Source organism: Varanus komodoensis, unplaced genomic scaffold (assembly GCF_004798865.1).
Source record: "Varanus komodoensis strain SLA01 unplaced genomic scaffold, ASM479886v1 scaffold14_1, whole genome shotgun sequence".
Classification (NCBI taxonomy): Eukaryota; Metazoa; Chordata; class Lepidosauria; order Squamata; family Varanidae; genus Varanus; species Varanus komodoensis.
Window position 1 is genome coordinate 3174772 of NW_025335438.1, and position 13149 is coordinate 3187920.

The 13149-nt window shown below is 40.7% G+C and overlaps 1 protein-coding gene across 7 annotated transcripts in view; it reads left to right on the forward strand.

The window, feature by feature from the left end:
• RUNX1T1 (RUNX1 partner transcriptional co-repressor 1) overlaps positions 1 to 13149 on the forward strand; it is a 156703-nt gene that overhangs the window by 96849 nt on the left and 46705 nt on the right. For all 7 annotated transcript variants that reach the window (XM_044423761.1, XM_044423765.1, XM_044423763.1 and 4 more), the window contains 3 exons: positions 689 to 826; positions 3054 to 3295; positions 5564 to 5653. In XM_044423761.1, the coding sequence (XP_044279696.1) occupies positions 689 to 826; positions 3054 to 3295; positions 5564 to 5653 (470 nt within the window). The remainder of the gene's footprint in view (positions 1 to 688; positions 827 to 3053; positions 3296 to 5563; positions 5654 to 13149) is intronic.

Here is a 13149-nt window from a genome sequence, read left to right on the forward strand (position 1 = left end):
AGAGAATAATCATGAAATTATGATTTCCACATTCTTACTTCCTTTACTAGTCTTTCTCATTCCTTCTTGAACCAAATTAACTTTATTGCCTTTGCAGAACTTATGGAATTGAAACTATGGCAGAGTAAAGGCTAGACTTCCTACACTTTGTATAGTTTCTTTCTTAGCATTGCCTAATTTAACCATGAAGATATTCTTGCATAGCTCATTTTATTGGGGCTTGCACAGGATATCTTCTTCATGGATTATCCCCCAAAGCATTATTTTTTTTCTCTTCAAAATCTATCTTCATGTTTTCATGCTCATCTTTATACAAAGTTCAAAAAGCTTTCCTTATTTTCCCATTTTCCTCTCTTTTTGATTCATAATTCATATGATAAATCAAGTTTAACTGGCTATATTGGCACTCTGTGTGACAATATGAACTGAACTGTGTTAAACTGAATAGAAGTTATATAGAGAATTAAAAGCAACTGTATCTGCATTATATGCTCTCCCATTTAAGTTGATTTCCATTACATTAAAAACTCAAGTGAAAAGACTGCACAATCTTAAAGCACTTTAAAACTTTAAGAGAGTGAAATGTGCTCTATTTCCATAGTTTTTTGTTGTCATCTTTTGTTTTTCTTAAAGATTTGATGTCCATTGAAAATAAAAATATAAAGTTAATTTTTAATCTGTGTTGCAGATCGCATTGAGAAACATTCCACAATGCCAGACTCACCTGTGGATGTGAAGACGCAATCCAGGCTGACGCCCCCAACAATGCCACCTCCTCCCACTACCCAAGGAGCCCCAAGAACCAGTTCATTCACACCCACAACGTGTAATTATAATTTTGGTCCATATCTTCTTTCTGTAGGAATAGTACATTGTAGCTGCATTTAAAGAACCTAAGGATGAGAAGAGAAATCTATGCTGCCACATTAGAGAAGGCAGTTCATTGTTGTACACTGAAGCGAGTCTAAGAAGACGAAAGATTAATAATAGCTTTTTTAATAGTCCTTGAGAGCGCTAGACTGAGACTGAGTCATATTGTTAGGTTTCATGCAATTTGAAAAAATAGTTATCACTTTTTTCCTCCTGTGCTCAAAAGTTAAGGCTCCTTCCTGTTTGTAAGAATTGCTTCCTCGAACCATATTACATTGGTTTTGGATTGCTCCATATTATGCACAAAGGTAAAGACAAAGTTGCTTCTTTAATTCCTGCATTTTATTGAATTTGAGACAACAAATGTTCTCCATGTGGTTATGATAGATTGGGTAGTCCTTCTCTTTACCTTTTGGAGGTATTACTAAACAGCAAAGGCTAGGGAGACTGGATTATGTTTTTGTGTTTCTAAGCAATATGAAAAAGAACACTGGTTAGAAAGAATTGTGAGGTTTCTCCATAACCAACCTAGTAACTTCCAAATCTCTTGCATTATCTGTCCATTTTATTGTGAGACTCACTGGGTCTTTTTCTTACTTCCACATTTGGAAACATTTGTCTGGCAAAATGGTGTCTCATTTCCCACTAATGCTTGTTCAGTTCCTGCATTAGCTAATCCAATAATGAGCTAGTCTATACCCTCCTTCCTTTGGGTTCCAAAACCTCAAGGCAATCCTTATTGTAACTCCACAGATGACAGATATCTAAACAGCCTTTTACCAAACCTGGAAGGAGAATTCTCTGCTCATGTAATCCAAACTGGCCATTTCCCCACAGTCCTTTCATAAGACTGTTGGCTCCACCCTCAGGGTGGCTCTTGCAGTTGAAAAGCTAGACAGAAGGAACAAGTGACCCCTCCAGCTGAGCATCTTGTCTTTTCCAATACCTTTCCCTCCCTTACTGAGTCAAGTACTGGGTCCCGCATATACCCCCCGTCCAAAACCCCTTCTGTCTCTTCCAAAATGTATTGAGTCTCATGCTCAGTGTGAGAAACTAGGATCAGGCTTCAAAGGGCTCAGCCCACACTTGTTCCTGCCCCTCCCCCTGCTCCATTTCAAAACCTGATGGTGATTCTCACTGCATAGCCTGCAGTGATAGAGACTGGCCCACTCTCTGCAATGACAGAGGTACCATCATAGACTTGTTTCTTTCATTGTGCTACTCTACAGAGGTGGTTGGTGCGGTATTATTTGCCCTTTCTCATTTCTATTCTTGGATGAAAAGTAGCTCCTCCGTGTCAGCTCAGATAACTGTGGTGCCAAGGGCTATCAGACTGCACCTCCTGCTTTATTCTTTGCCAAGGATTGTTAATTTAAGCAATGAAAAGTCATGTGGCCAGCAGAGTAAGGTGCTCTTCCCAGGAGCCACCTGCCATGCAGAGAGCCCTGTTGTCACCAATGCAACTGTAGATCTGGTGGGTCCAGCTTGGATACATTAAGTTAGCTGATCTCATAAGGAGCTTGTGTTTAAGTGGACCAATGCAGGTCACAGCTCAAGGAAAGGCAATGTTGTTTCAGTTTTTCTCATGGAAATGGGCAGAAAGTGAAAAGATAATTTGTTCAATATTTGGGACAGAGCTTTGCTATGGTATGTAGAGTTTGTGCCCTGTCCATTTTAAATCCAAATGGATAGGGCATCATTGCTCAAATAGTAAGTATCAGTACTGAAAAAGAATATGAAATGCACACTTCAGACACATTTACCTTAGTGATCTGGGATTCCATGTCCATAACCAAAGTGAACAGCCATAGAAGCAAAACTGCATATATGTGAAGCTTTGAATGCTCATTCCAGAAATCCAGGGGGAGGCTGTGTGTTTCAAACATGCTTACAATAAGCAGGGAAAACAGTACATCCTTTCAGATCATTCCACTCATGGGAAGCAAGGTAGGCTAAGAACTCTAGGCATGAGAATGAAACAGTATTTCTTCAGGACCTAAAATCTTCATGGAAATTGACCCATGCTATGTTAACTGTTCCAAGCAAAGCAAAGCAACTACTGGACTTTTATTGTTAAGAGCTAGTTGTGTCATTGTTTAGTTGCATTTTGATGGTGCATCAAAAATATTTTGACATGGTTAAAGCTGAACTATTTCATCAATATTCCATTTCTTTCTTTTTAGTAACCAATGGCACAAGCCATTCACCAACAGCATTGAATGGGGCTCCTTCTCCACCTAATGGCTTTAGTAATGGTCCATCATCTTCCTCCTCCTCATCTTTGGCTAATCAGCAATTACCACCCGCTTGTGGAGCTAGGCAGCTTAGCAAACTGAAGAGATTTCTTACAACCTTACAGCAGTTTGGCAATGATATTTCACCAGAGATTGGGGAGAGAGTGCGTACCCTCGTGCTAGGACTTGTGGTAAGCAAATGAAATCAGCTGGTGGCTGTAGTTTTCTTCCTCTCTATGCAGTCAGAAAATGGGTTTTTGCCATGCTATGTTCATTTATTTCATGTGTATATCATTCTTTAAGAGACTCTGTTTTTAGCCACAGCTATTACATTGAAGCAAATTAGGTTGAAAAATAGTGACATGTCCCAGGCCAACTCTGTGACATTTGTAACTAAGCAAGGATTTGGTCTTTCCCTTAGAAACCCAGTCCTGTACATAGTGGTGTTTTTCTCCTTTTCTGATAATACTAGAACTCAGGACTATTAAGTGAAAATGACTGGATGCAGATTCAGAACTGACAAAATAAATTGCTTCATTTATAGAACTCGTTGGCACAAGATGCAGTAAAATGGCCACTAACTTGGATGTCAGTAAATGAGAATTGGCAATTGCATTTATGTGCTTATATGTTAGTTACATTTATATACTACTTTCTTCCAGGATTATCAAGGCAGTGTACATAATCCTCCTTTCCATTTTATCTTCACAACCAAGTAGGTGAGGCAGACTAATTAGTGACTAACACAGAGTCACCCAGCAAGCCAAGTGGGGACTAGGACCCAGATCTCCTGATTTCTAGTTCAACTCTCTAATCACTGGCTCCCATGAAGCTTTGGTTTCTTGACAAGCATTAGTCATGACACATGGAACCCGCAGTGAACTATCTCACCAGGGACTGCTCTTTTTCAAAGTTGCAGCCTGTCGTCATGCCCTTTTCAGGACACCCCATGCCGTTCCTCTTTCCCCACTAGTTTTGGACCTTTCCTGAAGTAGATGCTCAGTGTTTGACAGCTGCTAAACATTCGCAGTAGTTTTGTTTTGTTTTTTCCCTACTGGTTTGCTTCTTGGATGGGGACAAGGTTGAGAGGAGGGTTTTTACAAACCTTGGGTTCTTCCAAGCCTGTTTCTGGTGCTCTAATTCTCTGAATTTGCTGGTTTGCCACCAGTAACAGTTATTTATTGCCCCCGTAATCAGTATGCCACTGTGCTTTTGTTACTGAACTGTTACCTCCATCTCCTGGTTATGGGTCTGTATTGTGTGAACTAGGATGCTACAGTAGATGGTTCTTTGATATTTATTTATTTATTTATTTATTTATTTATTTATTTATTTATTAAAACATTTTTATGCCACCCCATTCACCGAAGCCTCGGGGCGGCTTACAACAATAAATTAAAAGTGATTATAATATAAATTACAATAATTATAAACATTAAATTACAAATACAAAAACTGATATGATTCATCAGGAGTTTTCTTACATTCCAGCTACTGAGCCATATTAGCTCAACTGAAATGACCAAATGGGTTTGTTAGCACATATTCTCATGATGCTTTTGAGCCTCAAGTGTGTGCATTCACAAAAAAACGCCCCTATGACAGCCTTGAATATCGTCCAGCCTGTACTATGTAGCAACTAAAAAGAAGGTGCAGTTCTCACCACATCCTCTAGCTTGGGAACTGTATCTAATTCTCAGAAGAATCATAGAATAGGAGAGTTGGAAGGGACCTGAAGGCCATCAGGTCCAACTCCCTGTTGAGGACAGGGCTCCCAGTTAAACTATCCCTTTCAGATGGCAGTTCAACTTTTAGCTGTTCAGCTCAGAGACAGTCATATAAAGGCCAAAGAATGGCTCACAGGACACTGTGCCCACTTGCTCTGGAACCTTAAATCCCATTCACACCCTCACGTAGAGCACCAGACTGGAAGTCAATGCATAGAGAGCCTTGAATGTGCCATGAGCCAGCCAGTGCCTTGGAGCTTGGTACCAATCAGTGAATGACAGTGTGAGTAGCAGCTGCCACACTGAAAACAATAAAGAGAATTGCTTGTTAGTCTGAACAAGGGACGAAGTGATGTGAGCATGCAAAGCCCTGTATCACTTTGAACCTTCTTTCCAGATGTATTTTTCTGTTCTGTGATTTATGTGTGAGGCACAAAAGTCTAATATGTAGAGTAAACCACTCAGATTTGTCCAATATAACCATAAAACTTGGAAAGACAGTGCAGTGTTATTGCGATTAAAGAGAAGAAGGGGCAGTAGACAGAAATAGTGATGATGCTTGCTATACCATGTAAATTTAATGCTTTTGGCAGTGCTTTGTGAATACTATGCAGCTGTTAATGTACAGCTGTTAAGACATTTTCTCTCTGAAAAGTATCGTAGACCTAATCTCTATTGCCAAACATTTCTATTATTTATTTTACTGGCTCGGTTTTTTTTTTCATTCAACAGAACTCTACTTTGACAATTGAAGAATTTCATTCCAAACTGCAAGAAGCTACTAACTTCCCACTGCGACCTTTTGTCATCCCATTTTTGAAGGTATTGCACAGATCATTGATCTGGAAACTATTTTAAACCATACTGTTGCAAGGTCACCTATGTTTATTACAGTTTTGCTTCTTAGAGAGGGAAAAATGGATCTTGCATTTACAGTAAGTGCTCTCTTTTTTGGTAGAAGTGGATGCGTCTCTGTTAGAGTAACTCTTGTTTCTGTCTACTGCTGACTAGTCTTGGACTCTCTCAGTTCCGTTACAGTAAGTAAAGTGCATTATGCTGTTTTTTCAAGTAGCTTTAACATGGACTTCCTCAGGAGCTTTATATGACCAGAAATAGGGTTTGGCAGCTAGAAACCCCAGAGATAGGTCTGTCCCCTGATCCTATTCCCAAAGTAAAGCGATGGGGCAAACTAGAGGCAAGAAAAACATAAGAGAAAATTGTCTCTGTAGCAACAGAGCTTGCAGAGAGGGCAGTTTAAGAAATAAAGTTAAGGTGCACTTGTTTCTCAAGTAGCCCTTCACGAAAAGTGGTAGTTACTAACCTAACAACTGGTCCCACAACTGGAGTGTAGAATCAAGGCAAAGGTAAACACTTTTATGCCCCCACTATGTTGGTGTGCTTAAGTTTTTTCTATTAAATCAAGTGGGACTTAAAGGTGCTTTGTTCTGACTGTTTACCTCCACATACAAGACAGTTAAACTTCGAGGGCAACAGTTGCATATTAATACTATTTATTTTCATGGAATACGCTTAATTAACTGAATCAATTAAGAAGCTTGCTCCAGGGTGTTTGCAATATGGAGTAGCTTGTAATGCCTTGTACCTCCTTCCAACACATATTTCTTTTGCCTGTTGCCTGTCCACTTTATGTCCTGAGGCCATGAAGTCATACGAAGATCTGTACCGATTGTGTAAAGCAGTGGTCTCCAACCGATTTGCCACCAGGGAGCAGTTTTGTGGAAGACAATTTTTCCATGGGCAGTGTGGGGGTATGGTTTTGGGATGATTCAAATACATTACAGTGGTGCCTCATACTTCAAACTTAATTCATTTTGGGAGACCATTTGATCTTGGAATCATTTGAAGTCCAAAGCAATATTCCCCATTAGAAATACTGAAATCTGTTCCCAGATCCCGAACAATACCCATCTTGATCAAATTAAAAAGTAAATATGCATAATTTAAGGTAAACATAATTGCCAAATTAAAATTTGAAAATGATTAATAAAATATGTAAATATGTACGATACTGTGTAATAAAATGAAAATTGCATTTACTGTCCAAAATGTTTAGTGAAGTGAATCAGAAAAGGATCCGGAAGGCTGGTAGTTATAAGGGCCTGAAACGGTTCAGGAAGGCAGTGAGAAGAACTGGGAAGGCACATAGTTAAAAGGCACTCAGAACGATCGAAAAGGCACTCACCAAAAAAGCACTGAGAACAATCGAAAAGGCACTTAAAAGGATTGAAGAGGCACGCAGTGAAAAGGCACAGATGCAACAAGAGATGAGAGACAACGGTTGCACAACTGATGATGTTTATGCAGCAACCACATTTTTTTCACTGTGCCTGTGGTTCAAACTTAGAAGTGTAGTTCAAACTTCAAAGGAATTTTATCTTGACTCTAATGTTCCCACTTGGGATCTCGCTCACCACTCATCTCCTGCTGTGTGGCCCAGTTTCTAACAGGCCATGGATGGCTACCGGAACCCATTCGCGGCCTGGGAGTTGTGGACCCCTGGCATAAAGCTTACACTGCCACAGTGTTATTTGGGCCAGATGACAGATTCACATGGTGCTTACCATGTGTGATGGATCTCTTGCTGGATCCATTTTGCAAGTAATGCAGAGATTTGATTTGTTAGCAGGTAACAATGTATATTTAAACTCTTTCCAACATTTTGTAATCATTATGTGCTTGGGTGAATCTGTGCTTTCACCTTCTGTGATTTACATACTTATCTAGCAAGATTGAAATTGCCTTGGATGAGTAATGCAGGGATCTTTTCATACCTACGGGGTTTCATTAAATCCTCATTTTGAGGTCAAGATTTCTGACTAGGATTACTGATGAGCCATGCAGTTCTGTGGTCCTGCTACAGACATGCACAGCTGGGACCAGACGGTGCCATAACCAAGCAGAAGGAATAGTGTAAAAGCTAAGTGTCATTCAGTTAATTGCCTGGTCCTTATATGCCTATCATTTTGCCCACTTCCTTTATCCTATCCAACCACACACCTCTCTCATGTTCATTTGTTTGATTGTCATCGCCTGCTGTTATTTGCCCATCAGTCTTTGTCCCATGGAACCCTTCCCCATACATTGCAGGCCAGCCAGAACCTCCCTGTTATACCTTCAAATAGGTCAGGCCAAAGTGCAGATCCATGGGCTGGGTAAGGAGGTAAATCCAGTTCCCATCCCACTGTATGTGCATGTTCCATCCTGAAGACAGCTTAGGTGTTGAGTAGGAAGCAAGGAATATCCACCAGCCTTTGATATATCAGCAACTGGGATGGGTAAACCAGGAGGATACAGTTCAGAATCCCAGTTCTCCCTATCATACTACTTGGTTCAGCATCAAGAAAGACCTGAAGGTCAAGGAAGTGTTTCTAAGAATAATCTCCATGTGTCTGTGGATTGTTTACAGCTGGTGTTGGACCAGCAAAACAGATGTGGTCTTGGTTTCAGTGTTGATGTCCTTCAGACTTAGCGATTGACCCTGCTAAGTACCTATCATCAAACATGTTTGGGGCAAGGACATCAAAGAAGCAACATCTCACTGTCTCTATGCATTCTTCTGTTTGCCGCCCATTGGAGCTCTTTAGAGTCATTCAGGGCCTATTGCACCCTATCCCCAAGGGCATTTCAGACCCCCTGGAGGCCCAGTGCTAATATATTTATCCTAGGCACTTCCAGGACAAGATCTCTTGCATCTGCCTGGACTTAAAGTTAAAGCAGAGTTAAATCAACTGAATCTGTTGAGAGACCCAGAGAATAGCCTGGCCCATTTTTCTTGGTTGAGTTTCAGCTAACAAGGTCCTGGAACAGGCTTATGCAACCACATCCATACTTGGACCCTTGTTCCTCTTGGCAGGGAGAGAAAAGCCAGCTGGGCTAGGGCCATGATCAATGCCTCTTTCTGAAAGGGAATATTTCCATACTGCCTTACACAGATAGTGGTGATTTCACTTCTCATCTGGACTGAGAAGATCCAAATAATTTTAGGCCTGTGGCAAATGTTCTCTTCCTGGATAAGATCCTTGAGTGGGTGGAGGCCAGTGAACTCCAAGAACTCTTGGATAACACTATCTGGTTCCATTTCAAGTAAGGATTCAGGCTGACCTGTATGATGACCTGTGCTGATGGAGAAACAGGGGAATGTAATATCCCTACTCGTACTCCTGGATTTCTCAGTAGCTTTCAATCTCATCAATGGTATCTTTCTAGGGTGACTGAGTTGGGAAAGGTACCACACTGGAGGGGTTCCGCACCTACTTGGAAGCTTGGCTCCAGAAGGTGGTGCTAGTAGAATACTGCTCAGATCCATGTATTTTCTTCAGAGTTTCCCATGCTGTCCAACATCAAATGACATGGTTTTGGGGAGCACTGCCATCAGTTTTGGGGAGCACTACCATCAGTTCATGGATGACACACCACTCACTTTAGCAGGTGACAGTGTGGATGTGCTAAATGTTTAATAGCTACAACAATGGACTGGATGCAGGTTAACTGACTGAAATGCAATCCAGACAAGACTGAGGTGCTGTTGGTGGGTTGAATCCTGTGATTGGATGCAGTGCTCTCAAGCTGTTCTGGATGGGGTTGAACTCCCCTTGAAGGAGTAGGTTCATAGCTTGAGGGTGTTTTGTCACTTGAGGCTCAGGTGGTCTTAGTGGCATGGGGTGCTTTCTACCTGCTTCAGGTGGTAGCCCAGCAATGTCCCTATCTGGACAAAGATTACCTGGCTTCAGTAATCTGCACTCTGATAATCTCTAAACTAGGTTACTGCAATTGTCTCAACATGGAACTATACTTGAAGACAGTATGGAAGCTGAAACTTGTGTGAATATGGCAGCCAAACTAATAACTGAGACCAGATAGTCCAAACATATAACCCTCATTCAGTCCCACTCGCACTGGCTGCCTATATGCTTCGAAGCTCAATTCAAGGTGCTGATTTTAATACACAAAACAGCCTGAAACCATACTATATAATGGAATGCCTTTTCCAACCATAATGTACCTGGATGCTGGTCAACATCTGAGGCTTTCCTCCAAATGCCAATGGAGGCTTGGCTGCTGATAACAAAGAGGAGGGCCTTCTCTGTGATGGCCCCCAAATTACATGGTGATCTCCTAACTGAGGTCTCCTGACACCAACTCTACTATCACTACCAGCTTAACACCCATAGACTTTGCTGAGGCATTTACTAACTCCAAATGGTACACTGGGTGGGTGTGGGGGCAGGAGTCTACGTCCAGCTCTTTGTTAGCAGGTCTAGCAGAATAGACTCGTTTTAGTTGTTCAGTTGTAAACTTGTCGTTTATACACGGTTTCACATTTTACAGTATTTTATGTTATCTTATTTTATTCTATATTGCATTTATTGCTTTTGTTCACCACTCAGAAAGCTCCAGCTATTGGGTGGTATAAAAATTGATTGATTGATTGATTGATTGATTGATTGAATCACAGGACCTGCCTTATAGTGAGTTAGCCCAATGGCCCATAAAGCCCAATGTTGCCATCACTGACTGGCAGTAGATCTCCAGAGTTTCAGGCAGGATTCTTTCCTAGCCCTTACCTGCAGATGCCACAGACTTGAAGTAAGGATCTTCTTCTTGCAGAGTAGGTACTCTGCTACTGAGTTGTAACTTCTCCCCATGTATTATTGTGTTGTATTTTCTTTGGCCTGGTTTTCATCCTTCAAGGGAAAGGAAATATTTCAACAGCAGGATTAGCAACTAGATTAATGCAACTGAATCATCTATGGAAGTGATTGTGTGCCCCATTTTTTCCATTGCTATAGTTTGCATCTATTTAAAAGTTAAGTGCCTACAGAACTGCTGCAGAATGTATGTCCCCTATGTAGGTGATAGTACTATTGTTGATAGATGGTGCATCCAGTGTAGGATATATGAGAGCTTTATGCATGGGTGGGATCTGGGGAATTATGCTATTGAGATAAGGTTCCTCTTGCCACCATATTGGATCCCTGTTACTTTCTTAAGCCACCTTTTCTTTGCACCCCTACTTGCAGCACTGAAGTTAAGGTTCTTGATGGGAGTTTGTACCAAAAACCCACAAGCTGGGTAGTTGTGAGGGTTCTGAATTGAGGGATGGGCTTACTCCTTAGACTTGTCTGTTTACTAGTTTTGCAACATCTTCCATTTCACTTAAGTTTCTAAATTTTCTCTAAGTTCTGCAGGCATGACTCCTGCTACACAACTTGGTATATGAGATACATGATTTCTGGATGAAATATATGCCCTGACTAATAGTTAGTGCATTGTGGATGTGAGAGCAAAAAGGGATACAGCAAACATTTGAGGGGGGGGAGATGTCCATTGGCTTTGACAAGACTGATTTACCTACAGGGCATAGGTCTGTCGTGTTATACTCTTCTAAAGAACTGGACCAATTCCTGAATCCAAATTAGTCTTGCTTTTCCTCAGCTATATCATTTTCTTGAGGCAACAGTGTCATGTCGATTGTGTAGCTGTTGCAACAAAACTATTAGAGGATGCAGGCAGAGGTCTGTCTATATTTGCTCTACACAAGTGCAAAGTGGACTTTCTAGCAATCCTATTCTTAACTTTTGGGCATGAGTTACAGTTGCATAGTCAAATAATTAGCATCACCATCAAAAGCAGAAGCATGACGGATTTCTGTTATCTGTCCCAGTTAATGCTCCTTCCCTCTCTCAAGTATATTCTTAAGAAGTGGAACAATGCTATTGAATCTGCAGAAAGTGACCAATAGAAGTGAACATGAATGAACACATTTCCATGAATTTAAATCTGATTTCTCTCACTAGCGGAGTGTAAGTCTTATACACATATACATATGCATGCGCATGTGTGCATGCGCGTGCGCGCGCGCACACACACACACACACACACACAGTGTAACTATATTCAAAGAACAGAAGCTTAGTGTCATTTAATTTAATACTTTAAGGATCAATTTAAGCACATTTTTCAGTCCTCCTCAAAAGTTTTCTGAAGGCCTAAATTCTAAAAGTTTTTATGTCCCAGAGGAATAATCTTTAATAAAAGGTGACCCCTCCACCTTTAATCTTGAAAGAAGCCCTTTCCACCACTGAAAGCAGTGAACTGGCACACTTCAAACAATCCAACAATATTCCCAAACAAAATTTCCCATGGGAACCTGTGCCACATAGCACTGTGATTCCACTGGGGCCCTCTGTGTAAGAATACCACCAGGCTGTTGTGTGGCAAGCCAGTCTACCTGTTCCAGTGGCATAGTAAAATGGAGGGGGTGAGGAAATTCCTTATGCAAAAAGTATCTCAGAACGTTGGAATTCCAAAGTTGGTGAATCCACTTCCTTTCATAGCAAATTAATAATGAACCATCTCACAAACCTGGGGAACAGTAAGAGGAATATTCTGCCCGGATTGAGCACCTGTTGTTCTTGCAAGAAGCATTACAGTGGAATTCCAATGTACTCATCTCTTGCAAGTTATCTTCCACTGAAAACTGCTACAATTAGTTGAATCCTTAGGTTGCTCAAACTGGTGATCAGCACAGCACCTTATTTACGTGTTTATTGTCTACTCATTTTCTGGGAGCAAGCCTCATGGCTAGCTAGGAATCATAGATGTTTTTTCCCTTGTCTAAACATGCATAGAAACATGCCCAGGATAATGCCCTTACTTTAAGATTTGGAGTACAAGAAAATGTATAGGATCAAAAGTACATCATGGAAGCTTCTTAAAAGACTGTGTTTCTTGATCCAAAATCATTTTGCCACTGACTTGTTAAGAAGATAGATCCTGCACGAAGCTCTTTGGGTTAGAATTCTAGATTGTTTGGCTGGTGTTTTTTAAAAAATAAGCAGTTAGACAGCAGCTTGCAGTATATTTATTTATTTATGCACATTGTATGCTGCCAAACTATTCCAACAGGAATCTAAAGTGGCCTACAAGAAGTAATCAAAATTACAAATATTAAACGAATAAATGATAAAAGCAAATTTATATAAAGCAGCAGCAACAATTTAACAGTGGTCATTTAAGTGATGGGGCAACCATATACAATAACATATTAGGACAATTTAAAGCCAGTTAGTAAAATACCTAAGAGACATTTTTTCACCTGGAACTGAGAAGGAAGCAAAGTTGGCACCAGGCAAATTTCTCTAGGGAGCCTGTTCTGTAAACAGGAGGAAGCTACCTAGAAGGTCCTTCTTCTATTTGTCATCCTTCTCACCTCCTTGAGAGATGGCTTTTTTAGAAGGACCTCCTGCTCAGATCTTAATGGGCAGGTAGGTATATATGGGAGAACGTAGTCCTAT